The sequence below is a fragment of the Sarcophilus harrisii genome, chromosome 1 (assembly GCF_902635505.1).
Source record: "Sarcophilus harrisii chromosome 1, mSarHar1.11, whole genome shotgun sequence".
Taxonomy (NCBI): Eukaryota; Metazoa; Chordata; class Mammalia; order Dasyuromorphia; family Dasyuridae; genus Sarcophilus; species Sarcophilus harrisii.
In genome coordinates, this window is record NC_045426.1 from 642,104,776 (window position 1) to 642,128,434 (window position 23,659).

The 23,659-nt window shown below is 35.6% G+C and overlaps 1 protein-coding gene across 4 annotated transcripts in view; it reads right to left on the reverse strand.

The window, feature by feature from the left end:
* The window catches only part of PPP1R16A (protein phosphatase 1 regulatory subunit 16A), a 123,990-nt gene that overhangs the window by 16,142 nt on the left and 84,189 nt on the right, over nucleotides 1-23,659 (reverse strand). For all 4 annotated transcript variants that reach the window (XM_031947360.1, XM_031947359.1, XM_031947358.1 and 1 more), the window contains 2 exons: nucleotides 19,791-19,861; nucleotides 19,436-19,581 (listed from right to left, as the gene is read on the reverse strand). In XM_031947360.1, the coding sequence (XP_031803220.1) occupies nucleotides 19,436-19,581; nucleotides 19,791-19,861 (217 nt within the window). The remainder of the gene's footprint in view (nucleotides 1-19,435; nucleotides 19,582-19,790; nucleotides 19,862-23,659) is intronic.

Sequence of the window (23,659 nt, forward strand, 5' to 3'; positions counted from 1 at the left end):
AGCTGCGTTTTGCTGCTTTTTTTTTTTTTTTTATTCTTGGGAAAACTCTGTAAGCTAAGTTAGAAACTTATCCTCATATTTTCAATAGAATGAGATTTCACCTTACAGCAGATATCCATTTCTGACTAATCTCATGCTTGATTTAAATTTTGTGATTTGTATTAGGACCTTATCTATTTGCTCTAATATTTCTGGTGATCTATAGTATAATTCCTCAAAAATATCATTTCTGTTTCTTCTTTTATCCCTAAGCAATTGCTTTCTATCATATTTCCTCTATTTCCACATAGATTTATCTTCCTTACACAAAATAATACTCTACCACAGTTTTTATTAAAGGTTTTTTTCAGTAAAAAAATCAGTAAAATATGCCTCTTCCCACTATTGAAAATTAAAGAAAAACAAAATCTCTGTTACAAACATGCATAGTCAAATAAAAATTTTCAAAGTGGACATTCCAAGAATATTGTTTCATTCTGCATTCTAGGTCTTACATCTCTCTAACAGGATGTAAGCAAAACATTTCATCACTAGTCCTCTGGAGTCCCAGTTGGTCATTATACTGATCAAAGTTCCTACATTCAAAGTTGTTTTTATCCTATTGATGTCACAGTATAAATTATTTTTCTGATTCTGTTCATTTACTCTGAATCAGTTCATACAAGTCTTCTAAGATTCTAAGTATGTCTTTCTTTCTTTCTTTTTTTTAACAGTATAACAGTATTCTATTACATTTATATAACACAACTTGTTCAGGCAATCGTCAATTTATGAGCACAACTTCAGATAACCAACCTTTACACAAAAATAGTTATAAATATCCTGTATATCCTAAGTTTGTTTGCTTAGGACTAATCCCTCCCTTAATTTACCTTTTCTTTAATAGAGGGAATTAAAGCATATATTTATATGCTGTTGAGTTACATATATTTCCTATACCAACTGCATGTGTGTATTCTTCCATTCTTTTACCAGTTCAGATGAGAGTTGGGTTCAGTGTTAGCCAATCAGTCCCTACTTTCTCTTTCTTGTTTGTATAAATGTCTATTTGTGCACTCTGATTATGTAAGATAATTTGCCCTAATTTTCTTGCTCTCCTTTCCTCCCTATATCTAGACTCCTTGACAGGCAGGTGAATGAGCAAAGTAAAGGTGATAAGATTCTTCTGAATGCCTGCTTCCCAGGATGGGTGGGAACTCACATGCCTAAGGCTACCAAAAATCCAGAAGGGAAGAGCTGAAACACAAACCTGAGATGTTGCAGAACTTAATGGCCAGTTTGTAATGGAAAAAAAAAGGTTGAAAAATGGTAAGCTTAATTTGTGAATCTATTCTAGAAATACTAGAATATTATACTTCTTGGATTTGATTTAAAAGTGCATTTAGAAAGAAATAAAAATCAATTGGGAATGAATGAACAAGTTGTTGTATATGATTGTAATGGATAACTATTGTTATCCATAACTGATAGAAAGTTTATTACGCAAAAGCAGAACAGTGTACACAGTAACAGCAATATTGTATGCTGTGAATAACAACTATTCTCAGCTAGCCAATGATCTAAGAAAATTCTGAAGTACTCAGGATGAAAGATGCTGTGCACCATCACAGTAAGAACTGGTGGAGCCTAAATGCAGATTGGAAATATTTTTTCTTAACTTTCTTTGTTTTTATTTTTTGGGGTCTGGGTTTTCTTTCACAGAACGACCAGACTTATGTAACCTATATCAAATTGCTTGTGTTCTCAAGAGAGAGGAGTGAGAAGACAGAGAATTTATAACTCAAAATTAAAAAAAAAAAAAAAGAATATTAAGATTGTTTTAATATGTAATTGGAAAAAATTAAATACTGATTTTTTTTTAAAAAGAAGAAAAATAAAAGTACATTTTGTGGCTTTATTAATTGTCACAGCTAAATCTTATAAGGTGCTATCTTTTGACTTGCCTATCAACCTATGTGAAAGACTTTGTAATGACTAAGATTTATAATGTTGTTATAAACATGCATAATTCAAATTATTTAAATAGAATGCATTCTAGTTTTCAAAAAATCATTGAAACATTTAAAAATGTACAGAAAAGAAAAATTAGAAAAAAAAAGAGAAATCCAAGAAAATTATGAAAAGAAAGTAAACCAACTGGAGAAAGAGTATCAAAAACTTAAAGAAGAAAATAATTCTTTAAAAACTAGTATTAGGCAGGGGGGAGTAATGACATCCTTAGACACCAAGAAATTATAAAACAAAATAGAAAGGATGAAAAAAATAGAAGAGAAAGTAAAAGATCTCATTAGAAAAACAATGGATATGGAGAACAGATTAATATAAGAATAGTCAGACTATTTGAAAAAATACAGTAAAAAATCTTGATACAATATTACAAGAAATTATTAAGGAAATTTTCGAGAAGTTTTAGAATAAAAGCAAAAATAGAAAAAAATCCACCTTGATTACCATCTGAAAGAAATCCCAGGGAGAAAATTTACAGGAATGTCATGGCTAAGTTTCAAAGCTCCCAGGTTAAAGAGAAAATATTGGAAGCAACAAGAAAAAAAAATTTAAATATTATGGAGCTACAATAAGAATTACACAATTTCTAGCAGCTACTACACTGAAGGGATCATAAGACTTAGAATATTATATTCCATAGGACAAAAGAGCTGGGATTATGACCAAGGGCTAATCTGAGTAAGATGGGATCATCCTAAAAAAAATTAAATAAAACTGTAGGGAGAGATAAAAAGAATTATCTCAAACAAATGAGGCATAAAAGAAAAAATTAGAAGAAGCTAGTAGAGGGGAGGGTTGGTAGTGCTGGAATCTTATTCTTATCAGGAATGGGTTAAAGAAGGAGTTATAGACATTACATATATATTTATATGTATTATAAAAGTATTCTAAATTCAGAAAGAAATAAGAGGGCAAGGGGAAAGATGGGGGAGAGGAAAAGGGAAGAACTTTTAGAAAAGTGTGTAAATTAAGAAATAGGAGGACAAGGTAGTGAGTAGAAATAAAGCTGAGGAGTGAAGAGAGATGAGATAAATAGGATGAGGATAGTGAGGAAAAATAGGAATAAGGAAAATACACAGCAAGTAATTGTAATTAAGAATATGGAATGAAGTTACGCATAAAATCGAAATGGATAACAAATTAAACATTTGAATTCAACTATATGTTGCTTTCAAGAAACATAAAAATGAGAGATATAAATAAAAATAAAATAAAGGGCAAGAGTATGTAAATGCATGTATATATAAATTATATGTTTATGAATTTATGATGCATATAATATTATGTATATAAAAAGGACAGTAATCATGATCTCAAAGTTAAAGTTAAAATAGCTAGAAGGAAAAAAAAGAGAAACTACACTATGTGTCAGCAATATTATTCAGTATTGTGTAAGACCATTTAAAATACCTCTACAGTATAAAATACTTGAGTGCATATCTGCCAAATGAGACACAGAAACTACATGAACATTAACATAAAACACTTTTTATGCTAATAAATTCAGATCTAAAGAAATGAAATAACATTTATTGTTCATGGGCAGGTAAAGCAAATATAATTTTTAAAATTATAATTTTACCTGTCTATTTATTCAACATCATTCATTTTATTGAGTTAGAAAATAAAATAACAAAGTTTATCTGGTAGACCAAAAGGTCAGGAACTTAAAAAAAAAAATGGAAAAAAAAAGTAGAGGAAGTAGATTCAGCAGTACTTGTGAGGTCAAGAGGAAGGCCACAGTACATTGGGTGAAATGACAGGCTGGGATTTGCATTGATGAAATCATAGGTACACTGTAGTAACTAAGTAATATAAGGTCTTATATTCATAACCATTAAATTCCATCTTATTTGATTTGGCCCAATATGTCAGCCTGCCAAGACTTTGGAATTATTATTATTCCTTTTCTAGAAGGCCACTATTCCTTTAATAAAAATATATAGTTTGCAAGTTCCATATTCTCTCTCTCCTCTTCTTTCCTTCCTCCCTCTCTCTTTTTTCCTTCTTTCCTTCTCTCTCTCATTAAATCAGGACAGCTATGATATTGTTCTTTATGACCTCTTAAAGATTAATGATATTGACTCAGCAGAGAACTGAAAAGAACTTCAGAGATCATTCAGTCCATACCATACTTGAATAATATCCCCTAGTTAGAACAAAACAGAAAAATGATATTCAGTTCTGATCACCATATTTTAGAATGGACAAAGATAACCTGGAAGGTAATTAGGGTGGTAAGGGGGCTGAGAATTATGTTATATTGAGATTGGTTGAACTGTGATTCTTTAATTTGGAGAAGAGACTTAGGGGAAGGAGGGAGACATGATGGTAACCATCAAATACTTGAAAGCTGTCAAGTGGATGAGGCTCCAGACAGCATAATTAAGAACACTGAGTGAATGCTAAAAACACAAATTTTGGATGAATGTAAGAAAAAGTTTCCAAACAATTACAGCTGTCCAAAAGTGTAATGTACTGATTCAGGCACAAATGATCTCATTACTAAAGATCCTCAAGAAGAAACTAGATTTGAGATCTGTTAGGGATGTTGTAAAGGAGAAGTGTCAAACACACAGCTCATGGATCGTATGCAACTCACAGCATTCCTGAGTATACCCAAGTTAGATTAAAATGTAATTGAGAAACATTTAACAAAATAAATAAAAAATATAAACAAAACAAAGTCGATATGTGGCCCACCAGGATCCTTATATACAGATCAGAAGCTCCTATTTCTATTTGAGTTTGGCATCACCGTTGTGGAGGGTATTTCTATTCAAGTATAAGTTGGAAGAAATGATCTAAAACCTGATATCCTGATTCTGAAATTTATATGTGTTGTTCTGCTAAACTCGCTCACAAGGACCACTAGCTATTTTTAAGGGTAGTGCTGCTGGATTTTTAGGAAAAACAGGTTGTTAACTATATTGATACAATGTAGTTATTACAGTGAAACTCCACTCCTCTTTCCTTCCTTTTTCTAAGATGTCTTAAACTAAGAGAATCTTAAGAGGTTGAAATGGACTTTAAAGGAATGTAGTCTATCTTCCCATTTAAGACAGGATTCTCTGTTCTTTGGCATCCAGGTAGGTAATCATTTAACTTCTGCCTGAAGACTGTAGCACCACAACACCAAGTGCCTGTTGGATATTTCACACCAGATGTTTCAGAAACATTTCAAACATCTCCAAAACAGGACTTGTTACCTTTCTCCAAAAACTCACACATCTTCCAAATTTCCTTATTTCTATGGAGGATACCACCTCCTTCCAAGATTCAAAAGCTTGGCTTTCTCCTTTATGCCTTATTCTCCTTCATAAATCCAATCAGTTGTTAAATTTGCTATTTCTACCACCAAACATCTTAGTCCTTTATCACTTTTTACATGAATTATTGCAATGGTCTAGTATAACTGGTCTCCTTGTCTCAAGTGTCTTCTCTTTATAATTCAACTTTCATATAGTTGCCAAAGTGGATTTTCATTAAGCACAGAACTGACCATGCCACTTCCTTTTTCAGTAAACTCTTAATGATTTTCTATTGTCTTTAGGACATAAAATAAATCCTTTGTTTTATTTTTAAAGCCCTCCATGACTTAGTATGTTGCAACACATCTTTCTAGGCTCTTTATATTTATTCCCTTTTCCATCCATACTCCACCAGAAGAAGCCAATCAAATTGGCTTTTCCCTGTCCCTCCCATTTCCATGCCTTTGCACTCCCAGTCCTTTGCACTGTCTAGTGTTCTAGAAGGCACTTCTCTCACTTTAACATTTAACTCTAGCACCAACTAGTACACAAATCTTTTCATCTTCAACTACTAGTGGTTTCCCTCTGATTCTTTTATTTCATGAAACATCTATTAAGTGCCTTGTGCTGGGCACAAAGATCCCCTAGATCTTTCCTTCTTCAGATTAAATACCTCCATTTCCTTTAAAGTGATTCTCAGACATCAACTTAAGGACCCTCAATAGGGAGAGCTAGCTGTCTCCCCTAGATATATTCCAAATTGTCCAAGCACATAAATGTGTTACCAGCATCATATACAATACTGCCCAAGGGAGGTTTGTCTAATGCAGAGGATAGCAGGAATAGCATTTCCCTTGTAGATACTAAGCTGCTATTAATGTAACTTAAGATAATATTAGCTTTTTTGGCTGTTGTGTTATTGTTAGTTGATATTGGGCAGCTAAGTAGAACAGTGGAGAGTGCTAGGCCTGGAATCAGAAAGATCTATCTTTCTGAATTCAAATTATTAGCTGTGTGACTCTAGGAAGTCACTTAGCCCTATTTGCCTCCATTTCCCCATATATAAAAAGGTAAAGTACGAAATGGCAAACCACTCCAGTATCTTTTTTGCCAAGAAAACCCCAAATGGGGTTACAAAGAATCAGAAACAACTGAAAATGAATGAACAGTGACAACAGAGGAGTTCAAGGATACCTCCGTTGTGATTTCTCTAAAAGAAAAGGAAAGAGGTTATTGTGTGACAATCACAAATAAATCTCTCAGTCATTGCTGTCAAGATTCTTGCAAAGTCCTCCTTAATAAACTGATCCTTCACCTGGAAAATGGTCATTTACCCAAGAGTCAGTGTGGCTTTATAAAGAGGTGAGGAAAGATCACTATGGTGTTTTCTGCTCAACAACTGCAGGAGAAATTCCCAGAACAGAACAGAGGTCTGTACATGACGTTTTTCTGACCTGACCGAGGCCGCTGATACTGTCGATCGTGATCATGGCAAAATGGGATTGCTGGAGAAATTCATCAGTATTGTCTATCAATTTCATGAAAGCATGCTTGTACAGGTTCTAGATAATGGATGATGCGCTCTTGCTTTCCAGTCACTATTGGAGTGAAACAAGGCTGTGTATTTACTCTCACACTTTTTAACAAGATGTTTTCTTTGATGTTGGATGCCTTCAAGGAGGACAAAAATGACATCAAGGTCCACTACCACGCTGAAGATAAATTATTTACCTTCAAAAGGTTATTAAGTCAAGACTAAAGTGAAGGAAGAGTTGGTGTGTAATTTTGTGCACTTAATGCTGCCTCTGAAATGGAGTTGCAATAAAATAAGGATCAACCCTCTGCTGCTTGTGCTAATATTGGCTTGACAATAAACACCAAGAAAACAGAGGATATCCACCAGCCAACACTGTACCATCCATATGTGGAACCATCAATTATAGGAAATGGAAAAATTTTGAATAATATGAATAAGTTCACTTATCTTGGCACTATACTTTTCAGAGATGTATACAGATGATGAGGTTGATGTACTCATTACCAGAGTTAGCTCATTGTTTTGAAGGCTCTGAAGAAAAGAGTGGGAAAGAAGTATTTGGCTGTCTATCAAACTGAAGGTCAACAGAGCCCCTGTGCTGACCTTACTGTTGCAGGCCCATAACACCTGGACCATGCTGGGAAGTGAATCGCTTCCATTTGAATTGTCTTAGAAAGATTCTGAAAATCACCCGGCAAAATAAGGTACCTGGACACTAAGAACCTTTCTTGAACTAAATTGTTAAGCATTCAAACTCCACTGCAGAAAGCACAGCTCTGATGGGCTGGACACATTTTTCAAGTGCCAAATGTGTATTTGCCAAAAGACTATTTTATGGAGAACTCACACAAGGCAAACACTCACATGAAAAAGTGCTAAAAGGACACACTGCTGTGCTTTATGAAAAAGGAGAATTGTAATAGTTCAACAGAAATGTGATGTGAAAATGTAATGCCCTCTCTACCTCAAATGTTCAAAAGACTATTTGTGTCCAACCTCTAGTAGAGCCTTCTGAGTCCCTGTTGGTCTGATGAGCCAATCAGACTGCACGCACTGTACCTTGACCCCAACATAGTGTTGTCATTTTTGGTCCTCTTAGACCAAGGACAACAACCACAACTGTGCCTTATTACTTCTGCCAAGTCTGTTGTGCAAAGCTCCAATATTCTAAGCCACCTCCACAAATTGTTTCTCTGTTCCTTACAAATTTATCTATGAAATAGGGATGAATCCTGTACTTCTCCCCTTTAGGATTGTTGTGACAATATGTATTTGTCACATTTGGCAGGTATATTGTAGAGCAGTCATATCAAACAGATAGAAATGGATCCCTGCCAGTTACATATTGACTTAGAAAATCACAAATTAACCTTATGTTGTGTTATATTTTGAACTTTTATTTATTTTCTTAAACACTTCCAATGATATTTCAATCTGATTTGAGGCTCCAACAGTTCATAGGCCATGACTTTGACCCCTCAGGTCCCTTCCAGTGCTGAGATTCTGTGCTGAGATTGTTGTTATTCTCCTTGGCTTTTCTGCAACTCTAGATAATATTGATCTTCCTTTCTGTTCAATCTCACACCATACTATCTCTCTCTACCTAGTATTTTCCAACTCTCCTATATAATGCTATCTTCCTCCAATATAATATAATAAGCTTCCTGAGGAGAGGGACTGCCACCTGTATTTATATTCTCAGTGCTTTGCACAATGTCTGCCCCACAGCAAGTGCTCAATAAATGCTTTATCTCCAATACATGTACTATTATTACTGTTACACTTAACTATGCCTCTTAGTGACCCATGAAGGAGGACTAAGTGAGGAACTGTGATAGTAGCTTTTATCTTATCCTATATCAAGGTCAATTTTCTTCATGGTAGACCATCTCTGCATGCATTCTGATAAGTGAAGTTATCAGGTAAACCAATTTAGATGTGATACCTCTTAATAACCTCAAATACATACTACCTACTCAGGAACTACCCAGGAAATTTAAGAAGCTTCCCAGAATACACAAGGTGATAAACAATTAAAACCTGACAAATGAAGTTGGCATTTTAGATCTTTTCTTTCCATCCTCATCAAATGTCATCTCCAGAATGGAAATGAGGCAAAGTTTAGAATTAGGAGACAAAATTCAGATTCATTCAGAACAAATTCCTTCACATTCTCAACTCTTCTCTCACCTTCTACTGCCTTTGACATAAACCCCTTCTACCTGTGCTTTAAGATCTGAACTTCTCCCACAGATCAGCTTCATTCCCACTGTTTTTCTTTTTTTTTTAACCTATTTAATATTTTCCCCAATTACATTCAAAACAAAAAAAAATTACATTTGTTTCCACCATTTTTCTTTTTATCCAGAAACCTCACTCCTTCCCTCCTCTGACTCTCTTCTTCCACATACCCATCCTTAAAAAAAAAAAGGGACACCAGTACCTATACAAATTCTTTTTTCCTTGCACTATCAAGTAGGACTGGATTGGAAATCAAAAGACTTGGAATTTAGTTCAGATTGGCCCCATTCACTAGTGTGATTTTAAGAAAATCAGTTCACTTCTCTGGAATAAGATTTAATAATTTCTTAAGATTCCTTCTAATGCTCACATTCTATGATTCAATGATTCTCACCAGCTGGCCCCATTTCCTAATTATATGTTCCTTCTCTACCTACTGGAATTTAATCTGGTTTCTGTCAAACAGAATAAAAAAATCTCAGAAGCCACTGAGTTCAATCAATATCTTAAGAAGGAGTCATCCTCTAGAATATCAAAAATCAAGCATTCATCCAGTCACGTCTTTAAAACATGTCTTCAAGACCTCTACTGATAGGGAACTTATTACTTCACAGATTAGTCTTTTCTGACTCGGAGAAGCTTTATTAGGAAGTTTTCCCTCCCATCGAAATTTGTCTTTTTGAAATTTATATCATTGCTCTTAGTCTCTTGTCTTCTGGAGCTAAGTCAAACAAGGCTAACGGTTTCAATCCCTGTTCTCTAAAAGAGAACTAAAAAACTAAAAAAACTAAAGAGGTAAGTTTAGACTTTCAATAAATAAAAGCTACCTTACAATTAAAGATACCCAGGAGGACACAGGTTCCTCCTCATTACTCAGTAAGTATACTGTGGAAGGGATTCTCATTCAGATATGAATGAGACTTCCATTGGAGTCTTCCAATATTGAGACTCTGTAACAATCTCTTTTTTGGTTCTCCCTAATTTTTTCTGTACCCCCGAATACCATTCATCTTTCTTCCTAACCGCCTCCTCCCTACGCTGCTTCACTTCACCCATCATCCCCATCTCTTCCTCTATAAAACCTGGCCCATTATTGCTTAATAAATGCTTTATCAAACCATTTGTTAGCTTGCTAATTTAAAACTCTCTCCTCCATGGGCTTCTATAACCATATTTTTTCTGGTCTCCAGGCAGCTCAGCATATTCCTAAATGACTAGGCCAGAGGAAAAAAAAGATTTTCACTGAGTAGAAATTAAGATAACAAAAAGCCAGAGGAAGGAAGGAATTCAGAGAAATCATTTAGAGAGATTTTTTAAAGATGACTTGTTACTGCTATTTTGCATGAAAAATTTTTGACATGATAGAGGCAGAGTTTTAGAGATGATCCTACTGAGGAAGTGAAAGGGAGGCACCTGAATAAATGACCTGATTTTGTATGGAAAGTTGGTAACTTTTTTTTAAACACGACTCATTCATATAGAGCCTCAAGGTTTAATGTAACTAGTATTATTCTAATTTTATAGATAAAAAAAACCTGAAAATCAGAAAGAAGTAATTTGTCCAAGGTCACACAGCTAGTAAATATGGCAGACAGATCTCTTGCCTCTTTCCATTGGTACTCCATATTGTAGCCACAACACAGAAACCTACTATTAAGGTTAGAAAAGTCTGACTTATAAACTGGGAAAACATTTTTACAATCAAAGGTTCTGATAAAGGCCTCATTTCCAAAATATATAGAGAACTGACTCTATAAGAAATCAAACCATTCTCCAATTGATAAATGGTCAAAGGATATGAACAGACAATTCTCAGATGAAGAAACTGAAACTATTTCTAGCCATATGAAAAGATGCTCCAAGTCATTATTAATCAGAGAAATTCAAATTAAGACAATTCTGAGATATCATACACATCTGTCAGATTGGCTAGAATGATAGGGAAAGGTAATGTGGAATGTTGGAGGGGATGTGTGAAAACTGGGATACTGATACATTACTGGTGGAATTGTGAATACATCCAGCCATTCTGGAGAACAATTTGGAACTATGCTCAAAAAGTTATCAAACTGTGCATACCCTTGATCCAGCAGTGTTTCTACTGGGCTTATATCCCAAAGAGATACTAAAGAAGGGAAAGGGACCCACATATGCAAGAATGTTTGTGGCAGCCCTCTTTGTAGTGGCCAGAAACTGGAAACTGAGTGGATGCCCATCAATTGGAGAATGGCTGAATAAATTGTGGTATATGAATATTATTGTTTTGTAAGAAACGACCAGCAGGATGATTTCAGAAAGGCCTGGAGAGACTTACATGAACTGATGCTTAGTGAAATGAGCACGACCAGGAGATCATTATATATTTCAACAACAATACTAGATGATGAACAATTCTGATGGACATGGCCATCTTCAGCAATGAGATGAACCAAATCAGTTCCAATAGAGCAGTAATGAACCAGCTACATCCAGGGAAAGAACTCTGGGAGATGACTATGAACCACTACATAGAATTCCCAATCCCTCTATTTTTGTCCGCCTGCATTTTTTATTTCCTTCACAGGTTAATTGTACACTAATTCAAAGTCCGATTCTTTTTGTACAGCAAAATAACTGTATGGACATGTATACATACATTGTATTTAACTTATACTTTAACATATTTAACATGTATTGGTCAACCTGCCATCTGGGGGAAGTTGGGGGAAAGAAGGGAAAAAGTTGGAACAAAAGGTTTTGCAATTGTCAATGCTGAAAAATTACCTATGCATATAATTTGTAAATAAAAAGCTATAATAAAATAAATAAATAAAAGAAAGTCTAACTTAAGAATCTTTCTGAAATCTGCTTCCTTGTCTTTTCTGGAACCAGATGTTCCAGCAGAGCAGGGCTAACTGTTCTAAAGCAATCATCGATCCCTGGACCTATCAGTCATCTGGGAAAGGAACAAAGAACTAAGAAACTAAGGTCACCTTTCAGACCAAAAACAGGAACACAGTATTTGTGGCAATAAGGAAAATAAATTGAAAATAGATGAAGCAATGATTAAAAGGTATTAATAAAAGATAGGACTCCAGCTCATTCAAGGTCTGTCAACTTACTGAAAGACTAGGTGAAGATGAGAGTTCAGGATCATTAATGAATAGTTCAGGCAAACTATCCCAGACAAAAAGAAATGAATCACAGGTAAAAATTAGAGTATCTACAATTCACAGCCATGGGAACTTTCAAAACAGCAAAAAGAAACCAAAATGTTCAGGGATGGAAAAAATAATAGGATTTATATTTAACAACTCCCTCAGAATGGGAAGACTATAAGGAAGTACAACAATGACCTACTCTTAATACTTCTTTGACAGAAGAGTATATGGGACCTCACAGAGATAAAGAGACTTGCTTTGGGTCCTACAACTAAGAAATGTCAGGGAGGAGTGAGAGCCTTACCACCATACAATACTTTTTTGCCTTCTCTCTTTTTCTTGCTCATTAGGGGGTGCTAGAGCAGATGGACTCTCTAGTCAGGGGCAAGACAACTTAAAGTCTTCTCTCTAGACAGATGAAGTAGGGTGAGGAAGACACTAAGACTTAGACCTTAGCAGTGGAGCTATACTTCTTAAGTCTAGAACATGAGCAAATTGATCTAGAATGTTATCCAATTAAAGAAAAGATAAGGAACAAGGAGGGGGCAGAATCAAACAAGAACTTTCTTGTCTTAATACAGAGGTTCTTAATCTTTTAGGTATCATGTACCCCTTTGGCAGTCTGGTGAAGCCTATGGATTCCTAAAATCATATTTTAAGAAACATGAAGGGACTGGAGTCAAGATGGCAGATTAGAGGCAGGAAATCCCCTGACCTATCCTAAATTTCCCTCCAAATAAGGTTAAAATAATGCCTCAAATCAAATTCTGTTAAGACAAGAGCCAACAAAAGGTTTGTATGAAATAATTAAGGTTGGCAGGAAAGGTCTGTCTCACTAGGAGTGGTGATCAGGGCTGGAGCATAGTACAGAGCAGGATGTGCCTTAGCAGCACTGGGTCTTGGGAGCAGCTGTTTTTGTGGTAGTGCTGGTGCCTTTGAGACCTCTCAGACCTCAGACAGTAATGGGCTCAGACAACTGGTCAGAAGGCAATTACAGGGGACTCTGCATACAATAAGGGCAGGACTCTGTTGTATTACCTGTACTTGATTCTAGATCTCAGTCCCAGGTAAAGGAGCAGAAGTAGAATTTAATTATGCAGGGGAGCAGGGATGTTAGAAACAGTTTGGGGGCTGAAAAGAGTACATACAGCCACTCACAGACCAGAACACAAGCCAGGAGAGCAGTGATCCTAACTGTCCCTGAAGCATATAATCTTGGAAAAGCCAAACACTTACATTTCCATAGAAACAGCTCTTAAGATTATAGCATCAAAAACCTTTAACTTGGAACAGTGTCCTCTCAATCCTAATAGCACAGCCTCAACTTTAAAATTCAAAGTTAGAAAGTTGGGAAAATGAACAAATAACAATAAAAGAACCTGACCAAAGAAAACTTCTATGATGGCAGAGAAGATCAAGACACAAAATCAAAATACCTACATGCAAAGCTCAGAATAACGGGAATTGGTCACAGGGCAAAAAAATAAATAAAATTCTTGAAAGAGATGAAAAAAGATTTAAAAAATCAAGTAAGAGAGGTACAGGAAAATTTGAGAAAAGAAAGGAGAGTAATACAAGAAAATGATGAAAAATGAGTCAACAGTTTGGTAAAAGAGGGGAAAAAATACTGATGAAAAATAACACTTTAAAAAACAGAATTGACCAAACAGTAAAAGAGGCACAAAAATCTCAATGAAGGGAAGAATCCCTTAAAAAGCAGAATTGCTGGGCAAATCACTTAATCTCATTTGCCTCAGAAAAAAGAAGAAAAGAAGCAGAATTGGCCAAATGGAAAAGGAGATACAAATGCTAAATGAAGGAAATAATATCTTAAAAATTAGAATTAGGCAAGGGGAAGCCAATGATTCCACAAAACATCAAGAAACAAACAAAATCAAAAGAATGAAAAAAAAAATAATAAAATGTGAAATATATCCTTGGGGAAAAAAATGACCTGGAATTTTCAATTATCAAACTACCTGAAAGTTATGATCAAAAAAAAGACTCCAATTTATCAAGGAAAACTACCAGAGAATAAAATAGAAATTTAAAGAATCTACCAATCACCTCCCTAAAAGAAATCCCAAAATGAAAACTTCCAGAATATCGGTGCCAAATTACAGAACTTTTGTTTGAGTCAAGGAGAAAATATTACAAATAGCCAGAAAGAAACAATACAAATATTATGAAGCAACAGTCAGGATAACACAACATTTAACTGCTTCTATATTAAAGGATGAGGAAGTTTGAAATATGATATTCAGGAGGCCAGAGGGGCTAGGATTACAACCAAGAATCATTTACTTAGAAAAACTGAGTATAATCCTTAAGAGGGGAAGGGATATATAATGAAATAGAAAACTTTTGAGCATGTTTGATAAAAAGACCACAGCTGAATAGAAAATCTGACTTTTAAATACAAAACTCAAGAGAAGTACAAGTAAACAGGAAAGAGTAATCATAAGAGATTCAATAAGGTTAAATTAGCAATATTACTATATTGAAAGATGATTCTTGTAACTCCTAAGAACTTTACCATTTATGAAAATTATGGAATATTACTGTTCTGTAAGAAATGACCAACAGGATGATTTCAGAAAGGCCTGGAGAGACTTACACGAACTGATGCTGAGTGAAATGAGCAGGACCAGGAGATCATTGTATACCTCTACAACAATACTGGATGATGGCCAGTTCTGATGGATCAGGCCATCCTCAGCAACGAGATCAACCAGGTCATTTCTGATGGAGCAGTGATGAGCTGAGCTAGCTATGCCCAGAGAAAGAACTCTGGGAGATGACTAAGGACCATTGCATTGAATTCCCAATCCCTATAGTTATGCACACCTGCATTTTTGATTTCCTTCACAAGCTAGTTGTACAGTGGTTCAGAGTCTGATTCTTTTTGTACAGCAGGGTAATGTTTTGGTCATGTATACTGATTGTGTATCTAAGTTATATTTTAATATATTTTAACATCTGCTGGTCATCCTGACATTTGGGGGAGGGGGTGGGGGGGAGGGGGGGGAGGATTGGAACAAGAGGTTTGGCAGTTGTTGGTGCTGTGGAGTTGCCTATGTGTGTGTCCTGTGGATAGAGGGCTATTAAATAAAAAAAATTTAAAAAAAAAAAAAAAAAAAAAGAACTTTACCATTATTAGGAAAGTTAGGTATATATATATATATATAAAAGGAATGGGTACTGAATTGACTATGATGATTTGGGGAATTTTTTTTTTTTTTAAGAATTTTATTTTTTAAATTTTTTTGGAAAACTTTTTATTTTTAAAACATATGTATGGGGGCAGCTAGGTGGCACAATAGATACAGCACCAGCCCTGAAGTCAGGAAGACTGGAATTCAAATCTGATCTCAGATACTTAATACTTCCTGTGTGACCCTGGGCAAATCACTTAACCCCAATTGCCTCAGCAAAAACAAAACAAAACAAAACAAAAAATGAATGGATAATTTTTCAACACTGACCCTTGCATAGCTTTGTGTTCCAAATTTTCTTCTCCTTCTCCCCACCCCTCCCCAGATGGCAAGTAATCCAATATATATATATTATACATATTAAAATATATGTAAAATCCAATATATGTAAACATATTTGTACAATTATCTTGCTGCATAAAGAAAATCAGATCAAAAAGGAAAGAAAATGATTAAGAAAGCAAAATGCAAGTTAACAAAAGTGAAAATGCTGTGCTGTGATCCACATTCCATTCCCAGTCTCTCTCTGAGTGTAGATGACTCTCTTCATCACAAGATCATTGGAACTGGCCTCAATCATCTCATTGTTGGAAAGAGCCACATCCATCAGAATTGATCATCCTTTAATCTTGTTGTTATGTACAATGTTCTCTTGGTTCTACTTATTTCACTCAGCATCAGTTCATGTAAGTCTCTCCAGGCCTCTTTGAAATCATCCTGATGATTGTTTCTTATAGAACAATAATATCCCATAACATTCATATACCATATGAGCCAATACCATATTCACCCATTCTCCAACTGATGGGCATCCACTCAGTTTCCAGTTTCTGGCTATACAAACAGGGCTGCCACAAAGATTTTTGCACATACAAGTCCCTTTCCCTCTTTTAAGATCTCTTTGGGATATAAGCCCAGTAGTAGTATTGCTGGATCAAAGGGTATGCACAGTTTGATAACTTTTTGAGCATAGTTCCAAATTGCTCTCCAGAATGGTTGGATGCATTCACAATTCCACCAACAATGTATTAGTGTTGATGGGATGATTTCAAAAAAATTAAAAAGGAATGAGAAAGAAAGATAAATCGAAAAAGGAAAGGTAGAATAGGATAAATCATCTCACATAAAGGCAGGAAAAGGAGGAGCTTTTACAGTGGAGGGGAAGATAGGATATGGCAGACAACACTTGAACATTACTCTCATCAAAATTTTCTAAAGAAGGTATAACATACACACTCAGTTAGGTATAGAAATCTAACTTGCCCTAGAGGGAAGTAGGAAAAGAGGAGAATAAGAGAAGGGGGGAGGGGTGTCTGTTGATAGAAATGAAGGCAGATTGGGAAAGATGCTACTCAGAAGCAAAACAAGACTTTTGAGAAGGAACAAAGTGTAGGCGGGGAGGGAGGGAAAAGGAAGGAGAGAGAGCGAGAGAAGGATAAAAAGGGCAAAAATAGGATGAAAGAAAATACAGCTAGTCATCATAACTGTGAATATAAATTGGATGAACTGCATCCATAATATGTTGTTTAAAAGAAATTCACTTAGAGAAGAGACACACATAGAATAAAGATAAGGGTCCAGAGCAGAACCTATTATGCTTCAAGTAAAGTAAAAAAAGCACATATTTTAATCATGATCTCAGACAAAGCAATAGCAAAAAAAAAAAAAAAAAAAACTAAAGAAATAGCAAGGAAACCACATCCTGCTAAAAGCCAACGGAGTAATATCAACATTAAACATATATGCATCAAATTCTTAAAGGAGGAATATAATTTTTATTGCTATGCTACTGAGAGATCCCAATTTTCCCCTCTCAAAACTAGATAAATTACAAAATAAACAAAAAAAGAGTTAAGGAAATGAATAGAATTTTAGAAAAGTTAAGATGTGATAAACCTCTGGAGAAAAATGAAAGAGAATATGAAGGAATATACCTTTTATTTCAGTGGTATATAATACTTATATAAAAATTGACCAAGTACTGGAAATTGAATGGATGCCCATCAATTGGGCTGAGTAAGTTATGGTATATGAATGTTATGGAATATTATTGTTCTGTAAGAAATGACCAACAGAATGAATACAGAGAGGTTGGAGAGACTTACATGAACTGATGCTAAGTGAAATGAGCAGAACCAGGAGATCATTATACACTTCAACAACAATATTATATGATGATCAATTTTGATGGACGTGGCTCTTTTCAACAATGAGATGATCCAAATCAATTCCAATTGTTCAGTAATGAAGAGAACCAGCTATTTCCAGATAGAGAACTATGGGAAATGAGTATGGACCACAATATAACATTTCCACTCTTTCTGTTATTGTCTGGTATTGGACTACCTGCCATCTAGGGGAGGGGGATGGGGAAGGAGGGAAAAGTTAAAACAGAAGGTTTTGAAAGGGTCAATGTTGAAAATTACAAATGCGTATGTTTTGTAAATAAAAAGCTATAATAATAATAAAAAAGAAAAGAAAAGACTGAGAAGACTTATATGAGTTGATGGAAAATGAAGTGAATAGAACTAGGAGAAGAATGTATAGTAATAGCAATATTGTATGATGATCAACTGTTTAGCTATTCTCAACAATATGATGAATGAAGATAATGCCAAAGGAATTATGATGAAAAATACCATTTCTAGAAAAAGAACTGATACAATCTGAATATAGATTGAAGCATATATATATATATATATATATATATATATTTTTTTTTTTTAACTTTCCTTATTTTTTCTTGGGCTGTTTTATTTTTTGAGGGGTAGGGTTTTTTTTTTTCTCAACAGAGATAACATGACAGTATGCTTTGCATGACTGTATATGTATGATCTATATAAGACTGCTTATCTCTCAAGGGGAAGAGGAAAGAGGAGAAAAAGAAATTGAAACTAAAAATTATAAAATACAAAGATTACTTTTACATGTAATTGGGAAATTTTTTTAAATTTAAAAATAAAAAGGATTAAATAAAATACACATTTTACAAAGTAAACAAAATTGAATGAACCAAAAGTTAATGAAAATAAGATGCAATCACTCAAGTTCATAACTGAGATAATAAAACAGATAAAAATGAGATATTATTAATGCACTTTATAAACCTTAAAATACTACAAAAATTACTAGCTATGATGATGATGAACTTCCTGAAAGTTACTCATTGACCCCCTTTAGTCCACAAATACCAAGTAAGGAACCAATATATTAATTTTAAGGTTCGGTTCTGTCAAGCTCTTCCTTGCATGAACTTTTGATTATCATGCATGACTCCAGGTAATCAGCTATGTTCAGTGTAGCAGAAAAAGTAAAAGATTTGCAGTCATAAGATCTGAAGTCAGAAGTCCTAGGAAAGGGGAATTGACTTCCTCAGTTTACTCTGTTAAGTGGAGGAAAATGATTCACCTTTTCTAGGCTCAAGAACTCATGGTTTGAATTAGGTAGGATTTAACTAGATGACCTCTGAAGTCCACTCCAACCCTAAGAATATGTTTTAAATACTAGGCTATGATTAAGGTTTCCATATATATAAGGACTTTGAGCTATTTGTCCTCACTGGGTTGCTGGAAGGATCAAATAAAACGTTTTATAAACCTTAAATTACTAATATCAGCTATTCTTAACAATAGATCCCCTTAGGGGCAGCTAGGTGGCACAGTGGATAGAGCACCAGACCTGAAGTCAGGAAGACTTGAGTTCAAATTTGGTCTTAGTCACTTTACACTCCCTATTTAAGTCACTTAACTCCAATTGCCTCAGGTGGAAAAAAAAGGGGCTCAAGCTTTGCCTGGGCTCTTTGCTCAATCTCCAGAGTTATATGGGCAGCAAATACTATGGAGAGAGGACTCAGAGGTAGGTATTACACTTTCTCCCCTGTGGCAAGGTCAAGATTCCGCACAGCTTTATCCAGTTGCAATCACATTTTTTTGCCCCACAACTGAGTCTTACTCTTGGATCATCACTTCAACTTAATTTGAAAAATTTGTGAGCAGCCTACTGTGCGAATAGCAATGCTAGAGGCTTGACCTCACATCCACATACTTGGAAATCAGTAGCTCCACAAGGTGGAGGTGGCCACAAGTGGCGGCAGCATGCAAGGGTGTCCAGAGTTCGCTGTCACAGGCATTCACATCAGCCCCGGCCTCGAGAAGCTGCTCTACCATCTCCCCGTAGTCATCAATGCAGCACTGCAAACCACAGAGCATTCCCTCAGAGGCAGGAACCCTCCAACTCCCAGTTCACCCCAGAGATCAGGCAGATGTGTGTTCACCTCACCATTCACGGTTGCCCTGTCACCCGGGGATATTAGTGAGCCCGCATAACCCCCAGAAAACTGTTACTTCATACTCTTGGTCAGCATTTCCATTGGCTTTCAAAAAGCTCTTAGGACACTAACCTGGTGCAGGGCAGTAAGGCCATCCTCGTTGCACAAATTGGGACTCACACCATTCTGAAGGAACTGCCGAACTGCCAGGAGAAACCAGGACACAGTTAGAGACCAGGATAATTGGTAGCAGATGCAAGTGTGCCTATATCTGTGTGAGTTTGGGGGGTAGGGGAAAGGTAGAGGTAGAGAATTACTGGACCCTTCCCTAAGAACTCTTCACGGTGAGCCCCAAGGGTGAGGTAGACACCCAGTTCCCTCCCTAAAGCCCCAAACTCCTCACCCCCCTGAGGCAGATGAGATCAGGTTAAGAGAAGCACTCAGAAGTGACATGAATAAGAAAAGGAGGGAACTTTCCTCCCAGGCTTTTTCCCATCATGTCACTTAGGTCCATGTAGGTTAAATAAAAGTTAATTTAGTAGAGCTGGACAAGCTTGATTTCTTTCCCACCTATATCTATCTGTTCTGATGATACCTCTGGGCAAGTTACTTTGAACTGACTTTCTGGCTAAGGAGGGAAAAGGTAGGCTCCAAACCTTCCAAAAAGCCTGCTTAGCTAGGGCTCTAATTCCAGACAGCAAAACACTGACATTGTAGTGTCCCTAAACAACTCGGTAGAGTATTGGCATGAAATGTAGGGTATATACCGAGGACCAGCTTATTTATTCTCTATCTCCTTTAAAGAGATGAGCTGAAAAGGAAGATGGCCTAGCCATACCAGACTTAAAACCATATGATAAAGCATCAGTCAATAAAACCATTTGATACTAAGAAACAAAGTAGTGGATCAGGGGAATAGATTAAGTTCAAAAGATACAACAATCAAGGATTATAGTAATCTAGCATTTGATAACCCCAAAGGATCACAATTCTGAGGTAAGAACTATTTGACAAAAATTGATGGGAAAACTGGAAAATAGTATGGCAGAAACTAAGCATTGACCAACATTTCACACCCTATATACTAGGAGAAGGTCAAAATGGGTTCATGATTTAGACATAAGGGGTGATAATATAAGCTAATTAGAATAATTTTAATTATATTTTTTGCACAAACAAACTAATACACCTAAGATAAGAAGGAAACCAGAAAGCTGGGAAAAAATATTTTAACAGCCAGTGTTTCTGATAAAGGCCTCATTTCTAAAATACATAAGAAAACTGACTCAAATTTATTAGAATTTAAGCCATTCTCCAAGTGACATATTGTCCAAGAATATGAACAATTTTCACATGAAGAAATTAAAGCTACTTCTAGTCATATGAAAAAAATGCTCTAACTCATTATTGATTAGAGAAATACAAATTAAGACATCTCTAAGGTACCACTTCATACCTCTCAGACTGGCTAAAATGACAGGAAAAGATAATGATAAATGTTGGAGGGGATGCAGGAAAACTTAAATACTAAGCAGGGTTCCTCAAACTACGGCCCAGGTGTCAGATGCGGCAGCTGAGGACGATTATCCCTCTCACCCAGGGCTATGAAGTTTCTTTATTTAAAGGCCCACAAAATAAAAGTTTTTGTTTTTACTATAGTCCAGCCCTCCAACAGTCTGAGGGACAGTGAACTGGCCCCCTATTTAAAAATTTTGAGGACCCCTGCACTAAAGCATTGTTGGTTGAATTGTGAATTGATCCAACAATTCTGGAGAGCAATTTGGAACTATGCCCAAAGAGCTATCAAACCATGAATAGCCTTTGATCCAGCAGTATCTCTATTGGCTCTCTATCCCAAAGAGATCATAAAAGATGCATGTGCAAAGGTTTTGCAGAAGTCCTTTTTATAGTAGCAAGGAACTAGAAATTGAGAGGATGCCCATCAGCTGGGGAATGTAATGGAATATTATTGTTGTATAAAAAATGATGAAGAGGCTGATTGCAGAAAAGTCTAGAAAGACTTAACATGAAATGATACTAAATGAAGTGAGCAGAACCAAGAGAATATTGTACACAGTAGCAAGAAGATTATATGATGATCAATTGTGATGGGCCTGACTCTTTTCAACAATGAGATAATTCAAGGCAATTTCAATAGATCTGGAATGGAAAATGTTATCCTCATCCAGAGAGATAACTATGGAGACTGAATGTGTATTGATGCATAGTAATTTCACCTTTTTTGTTGTTATTTGCTTGCTTTTTTTTTTTTCTTTCTCATGTTTTTTTTCCCTTTTGATCTGATTTTTCTTGCACAACATGACAAATATGGAAATATGTTTAAAGGAACTGGACATATTTAACCTATATCAGATTGTCTGCTGTTGTGAGGAGTAAAGGAGAGAGGGGGGAAAATGTGAAACACAAAGTTTTATAAAAATGAATGTTGAAAACTATCTTTACATATACTTTGAAAAATAAAATGCTATTTAAATAAAGAGATGAGCTGAAATTGCAGCAGGATATAGAGAGGAAACTTCCCAAAAGGAAGGTCCTACAGCTGATGCAATAAGGAGACTGAGAAATAACTGCCTGTAACAACCAAGTCCCTTGGGTACCAGGTTAGCCTGAATAGGGTAAGATAGGACAGAGTGAAGCAAAGCAGGCCAGGACTGAAGAGAGCTGGGAAGAATAAGGGATACATCATTTTCACCTGCACCTCCAAACTTCCCACTCTTGGAACACAAGAGAAACATGGTAAGGAATAGCTTTTCCCTTTCCCAAAAAGGGAAGAATAGGGAAGAACTAGTCATCTGAGTAGCGAGGGCCATTTCCTGTTCTCTACTCTTTTAGAGAATAGCATCCATATTTAGTTTGTTATAGAAATTTGTCTAACCCTATAAGAAAGTAGGAGGGGAAAGGAAAGTGGGAGGCTAATAGGAGAGCAGAAAAAAAAGGAAAATGGATAAGAAATGGGAGGGGGGGGGGAGGAACTGATAAAAGGAAGGGCAGATTGAGGACGGTGGGGAACAAAAGCAAGACACTGATGAGAAAGGAAAGGGTGAAAGAAAAGAGAAAAGTATAAATAGGGAAAAGTAATATGGTAGAAAATACAGAGTTAGTAATCTTAACTGTGAATATAAATGGAATGCATTCTCCCATAATATGGAAGAAGATAGAAGAATGGTTTAAAAGCCAAAATCCTACAATATGTTGTTTATAAGAAACCTGTTTGAAACAGAGAGAAACATACGGAGTAAAGGTAAAAGGCTGGAGCAGAATATATTATGCTTCAGCTGAATTAAAAAGCAAACAAACAGGTAGTGATCCTGATCTCAGGCCAAGCAAAAACAAAAATAGATCTAACTAAAAGAGATAAGGAAACTATATCCTGCTAAAGGGTATCATACATTTGTTTATTCTTTAATAATAACGATGGGGGGAAATGATGGCCAGCATTTATAAAAGACTTTAAAAGTTTCAAAGTGTGTCTTAACTTATTTGATACAACAACTCTGTTGGATGCTGTTATTTTTCTCATTTTATAGAGAAGGAAAATGAGGGCAGATAGGATTCAAAATCAGATCTTTCTGAGGTCTTCCAGTATTCTATTTACTGTACCACTTTGATGTTTCATTTCTCTCTTTGACTTAAACTGTCTTCTCCATCTTGATTCCCTGACTACATTTTCCAAATTTTCTTCCATTTTTCTCTTGTTTAATTATTTCAGTTGTGTCCAACGCTTCATGACCCCATTTGGAAAATACTGGAATAATTTTCTATTTCCTTCTCCAACTCGTTTTACAGATGAGGAAACTTGAGATAAATAGGTTTAAGTGACTTGCCTATGGACACACAGTAAATAAGTGTCTGAAGTCAGATTTGAACTCAGAAAGATGAATCTTCCTAACTCCAGGCCCAACACACTATTCAACTGCTCCACCTAGCTTCCATCTTTAAGGTCCAGATATACTTTTGGTAACAACTACCTCTCATTTCTG